Raw genomic sequence first — 16,908 nt, 5'->3', positions numbered from 1 at the left:
TCTGAGGAAAGAATTGCCCTTTTTGCAGGGCTAATAAATATCTTAACATTAGCCCTAGAGATGGGCCAAATGTTGATTCTATACTGTGCCCATAATTTGCATATTTGACTACAGGCAGAGTTTACTGAATTGTAGTCCCAGTAACACAAAACCAGCAAATCGGGGGACCTGTCATTCCCATGGCTGTAGGCCCATCTCTAGTCACTCTGACTCCTCAAGTCACCTCAGTTTTCCTTGGTTCCACCTTCCATGCCTTATTCACTGGCTCTTTTTCACTGGTGACCTCCCGCCTCTCCTCCACATTCACTCTATTCCTTCCCTTCTGATTTTTAGGAAATGCCTGAAATCTTCTTTAATTTCAGCTGGTCCTCTCCAGCTTTTTCGTTCATGTCTTCCTTCGCCCACGTCCTTATTTACGGCCTTCTCAACGTCTTTCCAGAGCTTGTGAGGTGCTCTGACAGAAGAGCAACCGAAAAGGGAACGTGAAAGGCAAGCTGGACTGATCTGTGTGATCTTAGTGACCCAGGGGTGGGCCTTCAGCAGTTTTCTCATCGCAGTTGGATTCCTGGATCTTACTTTGCTCTTGTGTTCTTTATAGAGGGCACTTCATTTCTGTTGTGGCAGCATTTTCCACATCAAACATTATGGATCCAAAAGTTGGATTGCGGTTTGGTTATGGAACTCCAGTTGGGAATTTTGGCCCAGCCCTCTTGATAAAGGGTGGTACTGGTGAAGTAAAGGTGCACTTAGCTGATAGTTTTGCTGTACTAAATAAGGTAGTCACACTCTGAATTCAGCAAGATGCCATTTTTTTACAGCCAAAGTTAGTTTTTAAGCCAGTTAAAAAAAAACATTTTTTACAGATGTGCCAAAACATTGACAAGGAATAAAGGTAGATAAGTTTAACATTACCGATGAAGAGAGAGTACCTTAGCCATCTCAAAAGCTTCCATTTAAGAATCCTGAAAAACAAAGTAACTCATTATTATGAGAGTGGTGAGAAGGGAAGAGGTTGGGTAGCGCCTATGGTGGCATAGTAGGCAGCGGCAGCTGGTCAGGCTGGGTGGGCCATATCTTCCAACAAGTACTCTGTGACCGAGTTTCATTGAATAGCATGCCTCCTGCAAGTTTGAATGTTCATAATGGGGCCAATATTCAAAAAAAGCTGAGCTCCTGAATTTAGGCTCCTAAGTTAGGTGCCTAATAGGGTCATTTATCAAAATGCTATAAGGAGTTTTCGCATGTGTTAAGCACCTTTAATGCATGCGAAAACCCCTTAACGCAAGCGAAAACATCTTTAACACATGCGATAGCACCATAACGTATGGTGCGATGCAAATCCGAAAAAGAGGAGGAGCTATGGGGGGGGGGGGTGCGCTGGGTTTACTGTTTTGCGAAGCCCTATCGCACGGCTTTAATGCCGATTTTAGCTACACCTTTTTCAGTAGCGTTAAGCCGTGCGATAGGTTGCGTTAAGGCTTTATCGCATTTTGCAATGTGTTCTCCAATGCCTGTTTTAGTGGTTTTGAAGCTCCCGGAGCACCAGCCTAGTTATCCAGGCCGTCAGAGAGAGAAAGAGAGAGCGAGCAAGAGAGAGAGAGAGTGAGCCCAGCCATAATGCCCTAACACTAGATAGGTATTTATATCTCTATGGGAGGCCCACCTAGTAAATAAAGGTGAGATTTAGGTATTAGTGTAGGGGTTAGGGGCAACTCTGACATTCAAAGTGAGAAGTACCTGGGTAACATCAAGCTAGGTTGAGAGAACATTGCACAAATATCATCTTTGAGTGAGTTTCCTCACTCCGAGGGTCATCAAATCTTCACGAGAGCACTGTTCTGTTCGAATGTCTCACTCTGAATGTCAAAGTGGCCCCTAACCCCTACACTAATACCTAAACCTCACCTCGAGTTACTAGGTGGGCCTCCCATAGGGATACAAATACCTATCTAGTGTTAGGGCATTATGGCTAGGCTCGCTCTCTCTTCCTCTCTCTCCCCCCCCCCCCCCAGTGGCCCTGATAGTAAACATGGTCCCCTCAGTGGTTGTTTGTAGGAAATACCACAATTCTGGCACTTATCTCAAAGTGCGAAAAAGTTATCACGCTTCGCATAGGTAATAGCGCAAATTGCGATAAACTGCCTATTACCATAAAACACACCCCTTTTTCTATCACATGCAATATTTAGTGCATTTTGATAAATCCAGGCTTAAGTTAGGTGTCTATTTTCAGCCAATTTCAGTTTTCAGCTGATAATTCTTATTTGTTTAGGGGTCTAAAAGTTAGGCTCTTCAATTTAAACCTGATATTCATTCAATAGACTTAGGCTTCTAAATTAGGTGTCTTTTTGAAAATCAGTGCTAAGCTTCTAACTTTGTTTCCCCACTGTAACTCCACCCAGGTAGCCACCCACTTTTTAAGAACCTAGGTTTAGGTGCCTAATGAAGCGAAGAGCCTACATTTAAACACTCAACCCTAGTAAATTTTCAAAAGGGCAAATTTAGGAGCCTTACTCCATAGGTTAAGAGCCTAAGCCCTTTGAAAATTGACCCCAATGTATGTGGGACTGTGGCTTTAATTACTTCTGTAGGTTTAACAAGCAGTGTTTTATAGAAATTCAATAGATTGGTCTGGCCTAGAGGTTCACTGCCATGTGGAGGACCTGGGTTCGATTCTGAGGCCAGGATTCTGCTCCCCAGACTGTCCATTTATGCTACAGAAGTCTCATTCATGGCTCTTGGGGAGCAGGAAGTCTTAGCTGTCACTCAGTCATGATCCTTAGTGGCTAGACTTGAGGTCCACATTACTGTGTCCTTGGGGGAGTGACCTTCTATGGCCCCTGACCAATGATTGTTATTATAATGGCTGGGTGATTAAGATGAGTAGGGTATAGAATAGAATAAAAAAACAAAACAGGTAGCTCCAACTGAAAGCTCATGATTCCATAGCCCAACAGAAGCCAGTTGCTATCGAGTTAGAAGCCAAAGGCTGAAGGAACAAGAGGAAACTTGCCAAAAAGGAAAGATATACAGTAGATTCATAAGATTCATAAATGATCTTTCTAAGCATTTCAAATACAAACCCTTTTCTTCTGTAGGTCATTTGGAGCCAGGCTTCTTGGCAAGTGATAAAACCTCATCTGGCACTGCACAGGTCAACAAAGAAATAAACATCGCCTCGTCGGACAGCGAAGTGGAAATAGTGGGCGTTCAGGAGCATGCCAGGTATTAATTAATAATGCCGATTATTTTTTAAACATTTTAAAGAAATTTGGAAGACTCGCAATCTCCCATCGTTGTTAAAAGTATTTCTCAACGTGCGTAATATATGATTTCCCTAGTGTTAATGTAGTACACAATGCCGCACAAGACAGACCGCATGGTTTGTACTGATAACAGTAACCAAATACTTTTTAGAATGAATTTTAAACCTGTCTCTGAAATTGGAAAGCACTCTTGCGGCAGACTAACTCTGGCCAATCAAATGTGGTTGCTATCTCTGGGTCCACTGATTTTGCAGTGGTTAGGGATCTCACCAGCAGGTAGTCAAACCAAAAAAAGCATTAAACATCCATATTAGGAATAAAATATGTATGCATGTTTTTAGTAAAATACTATATCATCACTGGCCAGCTAACGTTATCTGGCCAACTGGTTGGAAAAATACTTATCCTAAGGTTAACAGGATAACAAAAAAATAAATACATTAGCGACCAAGCAGCAGCCAGTCTCCCCTCTCCTGCCACCCAGAGCAAAAAATGTAGCTGTGGCTGAGCCAGGGTCCTCACGTCAGCCCCCCAAATATTTTTTTTATAACTTTTTGTTTATAACCGCACAAACTTACAATATGGATAGGATCACCAAGACATAAATAAACTTATGTCGATCTAGTATGGCATTATATGATCACAATTACATGCAAAGTAACTTTACAAATCTCCAGTACAAGTTCCGCCTTTTCACCTTACTCCCTGGAGACACGTCTACCCCCCAGTGACTTCTGTGTTACACCATGTCCAGTAAAGCCCCCACTCTGCATCATATTTATCCATTTGGTCTCGGAACGTATATGTACGTTTTTCCATTTGAGCTTTGCCAGCTACCTTGCTCTGCCAGCAGGAGAGTGTAAGGGATCTTTTCTATAATTGGGCCACTGCCAAGCATGCAGCATGGAAAAAGTGGCCCACCATTGTACGGTTTCCACATATACTGGGCCTATCTTGCCAGTACCCTATGAGACACAGGGCTGAATTTAGTACCAATGTTTGGGCACAATACAATCCACAACTTCTGCCCAGAAGGTCTGTACATATAAGCAGTCCCACCACATGTTCCATCCCATCCACAACCTCTCCAACACACTTTCCTGACTTCGCTAGATTTAGTGAATAATACGGGGTACGGTACATCTGGTGCAGCAGTTTGTACAAGAGTTCTTGTCCCTTGCAACATATTGTTATATTTCTTGACCTTCTCCAAATAGCTTTCCAGTGTTTACCATCCCAGTCTTTCCCCAAGTCTTCATTCCAGGATTGCATCAAATCAGGAGAAGTCCCCTGATCCCCCATCCCAGCTTGAATTGATATATCAAGTGTTTCACTCTTGTTTTACAGCACAGAACCCCCCTCTATCCCTTCACATTCCTCCAGAATAGATTCTATGGGCATCCCCTTTAAATGTCTTGCACAGCTGCAAGTACAAATATCTAATGGAGGGCGGAATCTGAAAGTCCTTCACCAAATCTGTAAAAGATTTGAAATGCCCATCCTCCACCAACTGACCCAAATAACTTTAAACCCACCACTATCCCCCTTTCCATGTCAGGAGAGAGTGTACACTGTGATTACTGTGGGTTCCTTATTAAAGAGGTCATATAAGACCTTGATCCTTCTGGTAATGTCATATGTTGTTTGGCCAACCTTCAAACCCGCAACGTATGTGCTCTTATTGCATGAGCCCTAATAATCAATCTTAGGTAGTGGAGGTAGCTGGCATATAAAGGCGCCAAAGTACACCCCTCGTCGCTTGTTTTTCCAGCTCTAACCACTACTGTGGTGGGTCAGCTCCCAGCTTTTCTCATAAGAATACCAACCAACATGCCCAAAAGTACCAATGGATTTTGGGAAGTCCCAACCCTCCCGCATTCTAATGTTTTACCATTTCCTTGTATTTTAATCTTGAAGGCCTTCCTTGCCATAAGAAGCTTATAATAGCACTCTGACACCATCACTGGGATGTCACAAGGCAAATGCATAAATGGATAAACTAGCCGAGGCAATATAGCCATCTTAATCGTGTTAACTCTCCCTGAGAGACAGGAAGATGCTTTCAACTATTGAGATCTTTCTGAATTTTGCAGATAAAGGGGGTCTAATTATCCCCATATAATTTCAAAAAATCACTAGACACCCACAATCCCAGGTCTCTAAAGCCCGGGGCCACCTGAAGCATATCTACCCCCCCATAATGGTCTGTCCTTCCTCTCCCACCATTATTTCGGTTTTGGAATAGTTAACAGTTTATCTGGACAAGGAACCATACTGCTCCAGAAGCTTTCATAGCTCTACCATGGAACTTGAGATATTTGTCAAATATAATAAGGGATCATCTGCATACAAAGAGATTTTATGAATCTCACCTCCCAACTGAATTCCTTTCATAGCCGGGGAAACCCGAACCGCCTGAGCCAGATCAAACAGCAATGAGGAGAAAGGGCAACGCTGTCTCGTCCCCCTCGGACACTACCCTCGCTCCCGATCTAGAATATAATGCCCGTATCCAGGATATGAATGTCTCTGGAAATCTAAAATGACTTAGCACTGAGAACATGAAAGGCCATGAGACTCTGTCAAACGCTTTATCCGGGTCTACAGATAATATAGCCCCTCCAGTCCTCTTTTTCTTTGCCACATGCAAAATATTAAATAGACGCTTTGGATTATTAGTGGAGAGCCGCCCCTTTATAAATCCCGTCAGGTCTGGGTGAACTAGAGTTGGCATAATATCCTCCAACCTTACCTGCATTATCTTTGCTAACAGCTTCACATCCACATTTCTTAAGGAAAGCAGCCTATAGGATAAATGAACCAGAGTGTCCCTTTTGGATTTTTATATATTAATACTACCAGAGCCTCTGTCAAAGTGCCTGCATCTGCCCCAGGAGTGCAAATGTAGTTAAACAACATACCCAGTTGGGGATCCACTAGCTTTGGGGAAAATCTTGTAAATTTTGAATGGAAAGCTGTCTGGCCCAGGGCTTTTACCACCCGCCATTGCTCGGATGATCTCATCAACCCGTAATGGGAGCTATCAGCCCTGCAACCTCCTCCAGAGGGAGACATCCCAGCCCAGGGGCTCCAGAAAGAGCACACACTCCCCCTCCACTGGCCTTATAAAAGGAGGAAAGGTGAGAAGCATGGTGTCAGCGAACGCAAGAAAATAAAAATGCAGGGGGAGCCGTGTTCCGCTGGGAGGGCGTGTGTAAAAAAGAGGGCAAAAGCGGGCAGGATTGGAGGTTTGCGGGACATTGGGGGGAGGGGGCAATAGAGATGGAGATTGCTCGATCTATTCTCAGTTAATCCCACTGCAGGATTTTCAAAGGGATATTCCACGGGCAGTTTTCTGTGTCTAGAATCAGAGGGGTTGGCGTGTACAAGTCCGAGGCTGGATGATAAGTGGGGGGCTTTTTTTTTTCTTTTCTCTCCCCTTTCTGGCAGGTGTGTGCATCCTCGGGGAGGCGTGATTCAGAGCGTGGCTTCGTGGAAGCAGGCCTCCGGCTCGCAGTACCTTACCACTCGGCAAACACAATCATGGACAGCAGTGGCGCCGCAGCAGAACTGGTCCTCACCCCCAGAGGTAGTCGACCTCACCCTGGACGAGGACAACAGACGCAAATACCTACTGTGACCACACTGTCATTGTGTCCCATCCCCCCCCTTCCTGTGGCGCCAAGGTGCATTGTAACGGCTTCAGCTTTGGGATCGAATCGTGGGGCGGGTTTCCCCTTTAACAGCCAGGCGGGAGCAAATTGTCACCCGTGAAAGAGAGGTGCCTGCCTCCCTCCAGAGGACTGCAGACAATCCAGAATTGAAACAGCTGGAGACAGGTTGTTCTGGCAATTCTGTCATTGATTGAGACAGTCTTCCCACCTAGGTAAATCTGATCTTAATCGCTAGCGAGCTGGCTAGGTTTTCTGAAGTTTGTCGTCCCTCTGTGTTAACACTGGTAACAGGCATAGCCTTTCCCCATAGATTAATCAGGGTCTACTGCCAGCACTTAAACGTAGTGTAGAAGACCTTAACTTTTAAGTGTAGAAAAGGATGACTATGGTTGATTTATAGTCTGCTCTGCACTGAGGCTCGTTTGCATTTTGACCACTGTCTTCTGTTTAAATGAATTTAACAGGCGATGATTTTAAATGAGGTCTTTACGGCACTTGCTGATCTTTTGAATTAAAAGCTGTATATCTACTGTGTACTGTGCTACCTTTCAGCAAGGCAGGCGGCGAAATGGTAACATGCACAATTGGTTGATTGTGACTTGTATGATTTCTTGTTTTACATTTTTTTTAGGCTGCTCTTTTTTCCAGGAGCAGTCGTAGGAGCACAAGCATCACAGATGATCTCAGCCACGCTAACTGTGATTGGGCCGTGTTGGCTGGGATGTCACAAATAAGACTGCCTGTTTTAGCGTGACCCAGTCAGGTGCCACTCTGCCTGAAGTCATTTGTAACCCTTGCCAACAGTAGGTATAGAGGAGCTGCTTTATAGCAATTCAGAACTAACCATGAAAATAGTGACTGATGTATAGAAATACAGGACATATAAACACCAGAAAGCCCATCTGCCTGTTTCTTTCTTCCTTCTGCACTACTGCAGATTTTGGTTAATGGCTTTATCCCCATTTCCTCACCCCCAGGCTTTTTCTGTGCTTATCCCATGCTTTTTAAAATTCTCTTACTGTTTTTGCCCCCTCCATAGCCCTTCTATTATTCCTGGTCCTTGCCAGCCTTATATCATGACCCCTTCTTTTAAAATTGCCTTTCCTCTGGATATTGCTTGCCTTTTGTGCATTATTTATTCTTTATAGGTATTTAATGACTCAGTCCTAGTTCTCTCTCCTCCATGGAGGGTTACTAATTGCTGTGGGGGTCTCAGAAGCATTTTTTTTAGTGTGTGGTGGGTTCTGTTTTCTTTCAACCATACGAGATTTTGACATAACCGAGATCCCCTTTCACAGTTGTGTGACCTCGGGAGATCCCAGCATGATATTCCTTTCTGGTGCCGGCTTTTCACTTTGGGGAGAAGCGCATTGGTGGCTGTCCAGGCCGACGCACGGATCGGCATTCCTCTTGGAGGGAGCATTAGACAAACCAAAGATCCAGTTCCGAGACAAAGCAAGGAAACCTTCTCTGTATATCTGATTCTAGTGACACAGGACCTTACACTTGTATTCCAATTGCAATTTGTGCACTGCATCCGTGGCTCAGGCAAGAAATCACTAGAGCTGGATGAAACCATAAATGGATAAGGAACACTGAGATTTGTCCCTTCCTGCAGACCATAGTGGGCAGTGTGTAGGCTGGATCAGACGACTCATCCTAGCCAGAAGTCAGCTTTTTGCTAAACTTGAATTTGCTTTCAGCAGGCTTCCTGATTGATGCTTAGAATTGTTCCGCTTAACAGATTAATTATTACATGTTGGCTTCATGATCCAGATTGTTCCTGCTCCTGAATTAAGGTGAAAAACAATAAATGGATCAGGGCAAAGGATTTTGGAAGGGTACTTGTAAGATGGTTTAGTTCTGATAAGAACACTTCTTGAATGTTAAGAAACAGCATGTGTAGAGCATGCCCATTCCCTGTAAGATACACCTGGTGCCTTACAAACAGTGGTGTTTCTGTACAGCTGGGTAAAGGACAGGGGTAGAATCAGCATGGAATGGAGCCTATGCTTCCTGACACTGAGAAGCTCCAGCAGTACTGGTATCGTATAATGGCCCCTAACCCATGCATCATTTAGAGGCGCAGAAGCACCATTGGGTAACTCCGAAGAATCATTTCAGTTTTGCGGTTTGTGTTCCTCGGTATCTGCTTCAAAGAAAATTGAAACACACTGGCAACCCTTCCCTTAAAGAAAGTGCGTTTTCTTACTATGTATACGATGTGACTTCCATGTACATATATAGAGATGTGTGTGTATGTATATAGACTTATCTCTATATTGTTTATATAGGCACACACACACGTACCTATGTTATTATAACTTTTAACGAGACTTCCTCAGATTGTGCACTATTGTTTTAATCATGCATTTCTGTTTTGATGCTTATTTTGTGTTTTAATTTAAGACACTACATATTTCTTTCCTTCTTTTAACCAATGTTCATAAAAGATAAAGAGTGAAAAGAGATTTTGCAATCACTGGATACATAGGAATATGCTTTTTATTGCGCAGAAGGCCTGCATCCTACCTTGCTTTTCTTTAGCTGGCTAAGCACCAGTGCACTTGATGGCTGTCGCAGGTCAGCCAGTGAACCACGCACCACTGCAATGAAGACATCATTGCTTAGGCTGAATGATTAAAATGTGCAACTCTGCTTTGGCTCTTTTTGACAGTTTGTTTGTTTTTTTAATTTAGTTCTTGTTTCCATGTAGTATTTAATGGTCTTTGGAGAAAAAAAAATTAAAATAAAACAGAGTGTATATATATATATATATTTTTTTTTTCTTTTGGTGCAAGATGCGACCTTTTGACTTTTTTTTTTTTTTTTCCAAATGAGTCTGTAGCATAAAAGTTAAAACTATTTTAAAATAAAATAAACTAGAGTGTATTATTTAAACAGTAACCTGTTTCATTTTCTTTTCACGTTTTGCTCTGTACACTTTTGCTTTGGCAGCAGCAAGCAGTTCTCAAAGCTTCCTCCCCGAACGTCCTTTTTATGCTTAAACATGAAGACTTGATCCCTGTCCATTTTTGGCTACACATTTTCATAATATGAATTTAGCACCCTATTTCTGCCTTGTTTCAGGTCCTGTCACACTTTTGCTGCTTATGATTGAAGATGTGGGGGAAGCGGTTTCAGCACATTTTTATTGGAAAATTGTTTACACCAGAGCCCTTACATGGAATCCTGTGCAATTGTACATAAACTACTCAAAAGGAGCCACATACTCCTACACCTTAAATTACTAACTCATTGGTACTATGTGGTGTGCAGGCCAGATGAATGTCCTCGGTGAAACTTTTATACAATAGCGAATGCAGTGTCTTACCAGTTCTACCCCATAGCCCTTGACTCGCTAGCAGACCCTTCAGTTTATCACCCTAAGCTCCACAATAACTAAATTATGATATTCATCAGGGTGTACTCTTTCCGGTATGATCGCATACCACAATAAGCTATCATCTGAAGGACCACAGTGCTGGGTCTCGCCTCAAACTCTGCAGAAGATTTGAAAATGGTTATCCCTGATGAGCAGTCACTCGTGGAAGGCGATGCTGGAGCTCAAGTCCTGTTACTGGCAAAAGAGGTCTAAACCAATCTCCTTCCATTTCCATAACCCAACTCACCGTGCATTGGTGGTGATATGCTACATTTTTAGGAATATTTCTTATGCAATCCTTCCCCTCCCCCCGGTTCCCATCAGTGCTCATCTGGGTTCTCTAGGAACGCGGACAACATGATTGAATTCTGTCAGCATATAAAAAAATATTTTAAAAGATTTGGAAAAAGGCACATTTTGTTAAAAGAAACAAAGTGGTAGAAGTATCAGATGTGCATCTTAAAAATTAAACATCTTCTTCCCCGCCAGATGTCTAGAGTCTGTTGTTATTTTTGGGTGGTAAGATGAAATAAGCAGGTGAGATGAAAGCTAGGTTTGCCACCTCACCCAGGTCAACCCAAACAGTCTAATCCAATCCTGGATTTGCCCAGTTACATGTGTGGAGTTGTAGTTCTGATTTTCCTAAGCCAAATAAGACTACATTTCCATGTATGCAATGGGGCAAAATCAAGAATTGATCAGCCTGTTTGGGTTGATTTGAGTGAGATGGCAACCCTAGTGAAAGAAGGATGTGATTTTCTTTTACCTATTTTTTTATGTTTTTTTTTAATGTATGCGGAATAGAAATTAATATATCAGATCAGAGCTGTAGATAACTTAGTAGATGACAGCAGAATAAAGCCAACCTCCCCATCTAGTATGCCCAGTTATTCCTGTCCATACCACTAAGGATAGATCCCAGCTGTCAGCTCCATCTCACTGTGAGTGGAATTCTACCTCAGTTTCATGTCATGAATCTGTCTTGTCATAATCCTGTCACCACAAATTCATTCATTCTTCACCATATGCACTCTAGTAGTCATTATTTCTGTAGCTCTCCATTTGCTGCTATAACTCACTTTGAGTACCTCGGTAGTAAAGCATGCCATTTATTTTTGTAATAAATACATTTAAAAAAGAAGTCAAATTATTGCCTCTGTTCAGTTTAGAGAGTGCTAGAGAGGAGCTGGCTGTCATGGTGCATGTGGGTACCAATGACAGGAAGGTGCAGGAGGGAGGTTCTGAAGGCTAAATTTAGGCTCTTAGGAAACTGAAATCCAAAACACTAGGATTACACTTAGAAATGCTTCCCATTCCATGTGCAGGACCCCAGAAGCAGGCAAAGCTCCAGAGTTGCAATGCATGGAAGAAGGCTTTAGATTTGTTAGGAATTAGCGAAAATTCTGGGGAAGGAGAAGCCTGTTTTGACGAGATGGGCTCCACCTTAACCAAAGTGGACCTAGGCTGCTGGCATTAACTTTTAAAAAGGAGATAGAGCAACTTTTAAACTAGAACATGGGGGAAAGTTAATAGTCATTGAGCTGCACATTGTTTGGAGGGAGGAGTCTTCAAAGGATACTGGTAAACCAGGTATGTTAGAATGTCCCAATAGAGAGGTGGTTCTAAAAGCTGCAGAAACCCAGATGTATTTAAATGCAGAGCATACAGATAACATTGTAATGATGGCAGAAAAAGACCATATGGTCCAACCAGTCTGCCCAGCAATTTTCTTATTGTAGTAACTGCCGTTCCGTGTAGATTATCCCATGTTTCTGTTAAGAATAATAATTGCCACTCAATGCAGGTTACCCTATGCACTTTGTTAAGGGTAGTAACTGCTGCTCCATACAGGTTTCCCCAAGCCTTATGTTAAGTTGACTTCAAACTGCATGTATCATCTGATAATCAGGTTGTGGGTACATATAAAAATAGAAATACAAATAAACCTACTTTAAAATATCTGTATGTGAATGCTGAAAATTTGAAAAATAAGCCTAGGGCTAAAGGAAAATAAAGACATTATAGGCATGTCAGAGACCTGGTGGAAGGAAGATTACCAATGGGTCACAGATACTAGGGTACAAATTATATTGCTATGACAGGGCAATGAAATAGGGTGGCACTATGTATTAAGGATGGCATAGAGTGAAACAGGATAAACGTTTTGCAGGAAACAAATTCTTGAATCCTTATGGATAGAAATTCCAAGGATAAAAGAGAAGAATATAATAGTGGGGATATACCACTGCTAACTTAACTTGGATGAGGAAACAGACTGTAAATGTAAAATGCTACAAAGATTAGACTGGCTAGTAAAATGGGCAATGCAATATTAATGAGAGATTTCAGTTACCTAAGTGTTAATTGAGTCAATGTCACATCAGGCCATGCAAGGAAGAAAACGTTTCTAGATGCCATCAATGACTGCTTCATTTAGCAGTTGGTCATGGAACCAACCAGAAGGAGAAGCACATTAGATCTAGTTCTCAGTGGAGCACAGGGTCTGGTGCAAAAGATAGTGAATTTGCTTGGCAAAAGTGATCATAACGTAATTAAATTTGACATAATCACTAGAGGGCAAATACTAATGAAAACTACAGCATTAGCATTTAATTATAAAAAGAGAGGCTATGATGAAATAAAATGTGTTAGAAAAACTAAAAGGAGCAATTCATGAGGTTAAAACTTGCAGAAGGCATGGGCATTGTTTAAAATTACCATTCTTGAGGCCCAGGCGAAATGTATTCCATGTATTAGAAAAGGAAACAAAGTCAAAAACTGCCAATATGCTTTAATAGTGAGTTGAAAGAGGCAAAAAGTCTAAAAGGGCATTTTTCAAAAAATGAAACAGACCCAAATAAGGAGAATAGAGAAGAGCATAAACACTGGCAAGTTAGATGTAAAAAAAATAATTAAACATGCTAAGATAGAATTTGAAAAGAAGCTTGCTATAGAGATAAAAATAAGTAATAACAGATGTTTCAAGTCCATTTGAGGCAAAAAGTCTGTAAGGGAGTCAGTTGGGTTGCTAGATAACCGAGGGGTAAAAGGGATACTCAGGGAAGACAAGGAAATAGCAGAAAAACTGAATGATTTCTTTACCTCTAACTTCACCGAGATGGATGTCTGGGTCATACTCACACCAAAAACATTTTTTGATGGGGATGACTCTGAGCAACTAAATGAAATCACTATGAAAGTGGAGGATGTAATAGATCAAATTGACAGATTAAAGAATAACAAATCACCAAGACTGGATGGTATTCAAAAATGAAATTGAAGACTTGTTTCTGGAGATTTGCAACCCATCATTTAAAACAGCCAGTGGTACCTGAGGATCACATTGGAGGCTGGACAATGTGATGCCAATTTTTAAAAAGGGTTCCAGGCATGATCAGGGAAGCTATAGACCAGGGAACATATGGGCAAAACAGTAGAAGTTATCTTACAAACAAAATTACTAACCACATAGATAGACATGGTTTAGTGGGGGAGAGTTAACATGGTTTTTCAAAAGATGGAAGTCTTGCCTTGCCAATTTACTGGATATTTTTGAAGGTGTAAATAAGCATGCAGATAAAGGTAAACCAGTTGGTATAGTGTATTTGGATTTTATCAAGGCATTTCACAAAGTCCCTCATGATATACTCTTCAGGAAATTGGGAGTCATGGGATAGGAGGCATTGTCCTGTTGTGGATTGGTAACTGGATAAAAAACATGAATCGGGGCAAGATTAAATGGCTAGTTTTCCAAATGGAGAAAAGTCAATAACAGAGTACCCCAGAGGTCTGTACTGGGACCTGTACTATTTAGCATATTCATAAATGATCTGGAGAAAGGAGTGAGTGAGGTGACCATATTTGCAAATGACACCACATTGGTTCAAGTCATTAAAACAGCAGCAAATCATGAGGAATGTCGTAAGGACCTTGCAAGATTAGGAGTCTGAGCATCTACGTGGCAGATGCAATTTTATGTGGACAAGTGCAAAGTAAAAATAACCTCAACCACAGGGACATGATGCCGTGTTCCATGTTACAAGTCACCACCCAGGAAAACGACCCCAGAGTCCTTGTTGATAATATCTTGAAAGCTTCAGCTCAGTGTGTGGTGATGGTCGAACAAGCAAATAAAATGTTAGGAATTATTTGGAAAGGAATAGAGAGCAAAACTGAGAATATTATAATGTCTTTGTATAGCTCCATGGTGGGACTGCACCTTGAGTGTTGATAGCAGTTCTGGTCGACCCTCCTTAAAAATGTCATAGCAGACTTAGAAAAGGTACAGAAAAGAGTGACAAATATGATAAAGGGGATGAAAAGCTCCCTTACGGACAAAGGCTAAAAAGAGTTGAGCTCTTGAGCTTGGCAAAGAAATGACTGAGGGGATTTGATTGAGCTTTATGGAATGGGTAAGTAGAGAACTGTTATTTACCTTTTTAAACAACCCAAAGATTAGGGAAAACTCCAATAAAACTGGAGTGAGATACAAGAAAAAGATTATTTCTGAGTGGAGGAGTAGCCTAGTGGTTAGAGCAGCGGGCTATGAACCAGGAGACCAGGATTCAAGTCCCACTGTCACTCCTTGTGAGCTTGGGCAAGTCACTTTACCCTCTTGCCTCAGGTACAAACTTAGGAGTGGATTTTAAAAGGGTTACGTGCGTAACCTCGAAAACCTGCTCCTGTGCGCGCTGAGCCTATTTTGCATAAGCCCCGGGACGCATGTTAAGTCCCAGGGCTTGAAAAAATGGGCGGGGCGGAGCGGTCCATGGGCATGGCCAGAGGCCTCCACTGTCACCGGCCCCGGGGATCGTACCAAACAGGTGGGGGGGGGCGGAAGGAAAGTTTCCTCTGAGGCCACTCCGATTTCGGGGGGGGGGGGTTTGGAGGGAACGGGGAAAGCCATTGGGGCTCCCCTAGGGCTCGGCGAGCGCAAGGTGCACAAGTGTGCACCCCCTTGTGCGCACCGACCCCGGATTTTATAACATGCGCGCGGCTGCGCGTGCATGTTATAAAATCGGGCATAGATTTGTGCGCACAAATCTACACCTGCGCGTAGGTACGAATATCTGGCCCTTAGATTGTAAGCTCTCTGGGGATAGGGAAATACTACAGTAACTGAATGTAATCTACTTTAAAGTGCGAAAAGCAGAATATAAAAAAAATTTAGAAACATGACAGCAGAAAAAGACTATGGCCCATCTAGTCTGCCCATTCACCCAATTAATTTATCTTTATAATTCCTATCACTCTCTTAGAGATCCACTGTATTTATCCCATGCTTTCTTAAATTCTGATACTGTTTTTGTCTCAACTACCTCCACTGGAAGGCCATTCCATACATCCACCACCATCTCTGTAGAGAAATATTTCCTAAGATTACTTCTGGGTCTACCCCCTTTCACCCTCATCCCATGACCCCTCATTCCAGAGCCTCCTGTCCATTGAAAGAGGCTCGCTTCCTCTGCATGGAAACCTTGGAGGCATTTAAATGGTCTGGATCATATCTCACTTATTTCATCTTTCCTCTAAGGTGTACATGTTTAGATCTTTGTCCTCATATGCTTTACAGCAAAGACCACTGACCATTTTAGTAGCCACCCTCTGGACTGACTCCATCCTGTTTATATTCTTTTGAAGGTGAGGCCTCCAGAATTGTACACAGTATTCCAAGTGAGATCTCACCAGGGACCTATACAGGGGCAATATCACCTCCCTTTTTCTGCTGACCATTCCTCTTCCTTTGCAGCCAAGCAGCTTTTGCCATCGCTTTATCTATCTGTCTGGTACCTTAAGATTAGCCAAGTACTTGTAATCCACACTGGCCACTGTCACAGACAGGATGCTTGCCACAATAGACCTTGGTCTGACCCAGCATGGCACTATGTTTGGACTGTTGGTGAGACCTCACATAAAATATTGTGTCAAATTTTGAAGCTCATTTCACCAAAAGGATATAGATGAGGTACAAATGGTCCAGAGGAAAGCTACCAGAATTGTGCGGGTTCTGCACAAAAAGGCGTGAGTAATGAGACTTAAGCTAAATATGTATACCCTAGAGCAGGGGTCCCCAAACACAGTCCTTGAGGGCCACAACCCAGCTGGGTTTCCCAGAGATCTCATTTGCACACAGGAGAGGCAGTGCATGCAAATAGATCTTATGCATATTCATTGTGCAAATTCTGAAAACCCAACTGGGTTGCAGCTCTTGAGGACCAAGTTTAGGGACCCCTGCCTTAGAAGAAAAAGAGAAGGGTAGGAGAGACAGACTCAAATACCTGAAAGGTATAAATGCACAAGAATCTAAACTTTTTCAGAGGAAAGAATTCTCTAGAACAAAAGGTCACAATATGAGGCTCCAAGGGGATAGACTCAAGTAATATCCAAAAAAGATTTCTTCCTGGTGGATGCATGGAATGATCTCTCAGTGGAGGTGGCAGAGACAAAAACAGTAATAGAAAACCAGAATTCAAGAAATCATGGGTTAAGCACAGAGAATCCCTAGTTGCAAAGAAGTTAGGGGAAATGCAGAGATCGACTGAGGGCTTATGGCATTGCACTAGAAATGAAACCAGGCAGACTA

The 16,908-nt window shown here is 42.4% G+C and overlaps 1 protein-coding gene across 3 annotated transcripts in view; it reads left to right on the top strand.

Moving 5' to 3' along the window:
• C1H18orf25 (chromosome 1 C18orf25 homolog) overlaps positions 1–9,598 on the top strand; it is a 169,503-nt gene extending 159,905 nt beyond the window's left edge. For all 3 annotated transcript variants that reach the window (XM_029580709.1, XM_029580684.1, XM_029580692.1), the window contains 2 exons: positions 3,099–3,225; positions 6,717–9,598. In XM_029580709.1, the coding sequence (XP_029436569.1) occupies positions 3,099–3,225; positions 6,717–6,906 (317 nt within the window). In that variant the 3' untranslated portion in view covers positions 6,907–9,598. The remainder of the gene's footprint in view (positions 1–3,098; positions 3,226–6,716) is intronic.
• Positions 9,599–16,908: the final 7,310 nt, after the last annotated feature.

This window comes from Rhinatrema bivittatum, chromosome 1, assembly GCF_901001135.1.
Source record: "Rhinatrema bivittatum chromosome 1, aRhiBiv1.1, whole genome shotgun sequence".
NCBI classification, from domain to species: Eukaryota; Metazoa; Chordata; class Amphibia; order Gymnophiona; family Rhinatrematidae; genus Rhinatrema; species Rhinatrema bivittatum.
The sequence above is the reverse complement of the archived record's forward strand: the minus strand, read 5'-3'. Positions and strand labels throughout refer to the sequence as shown.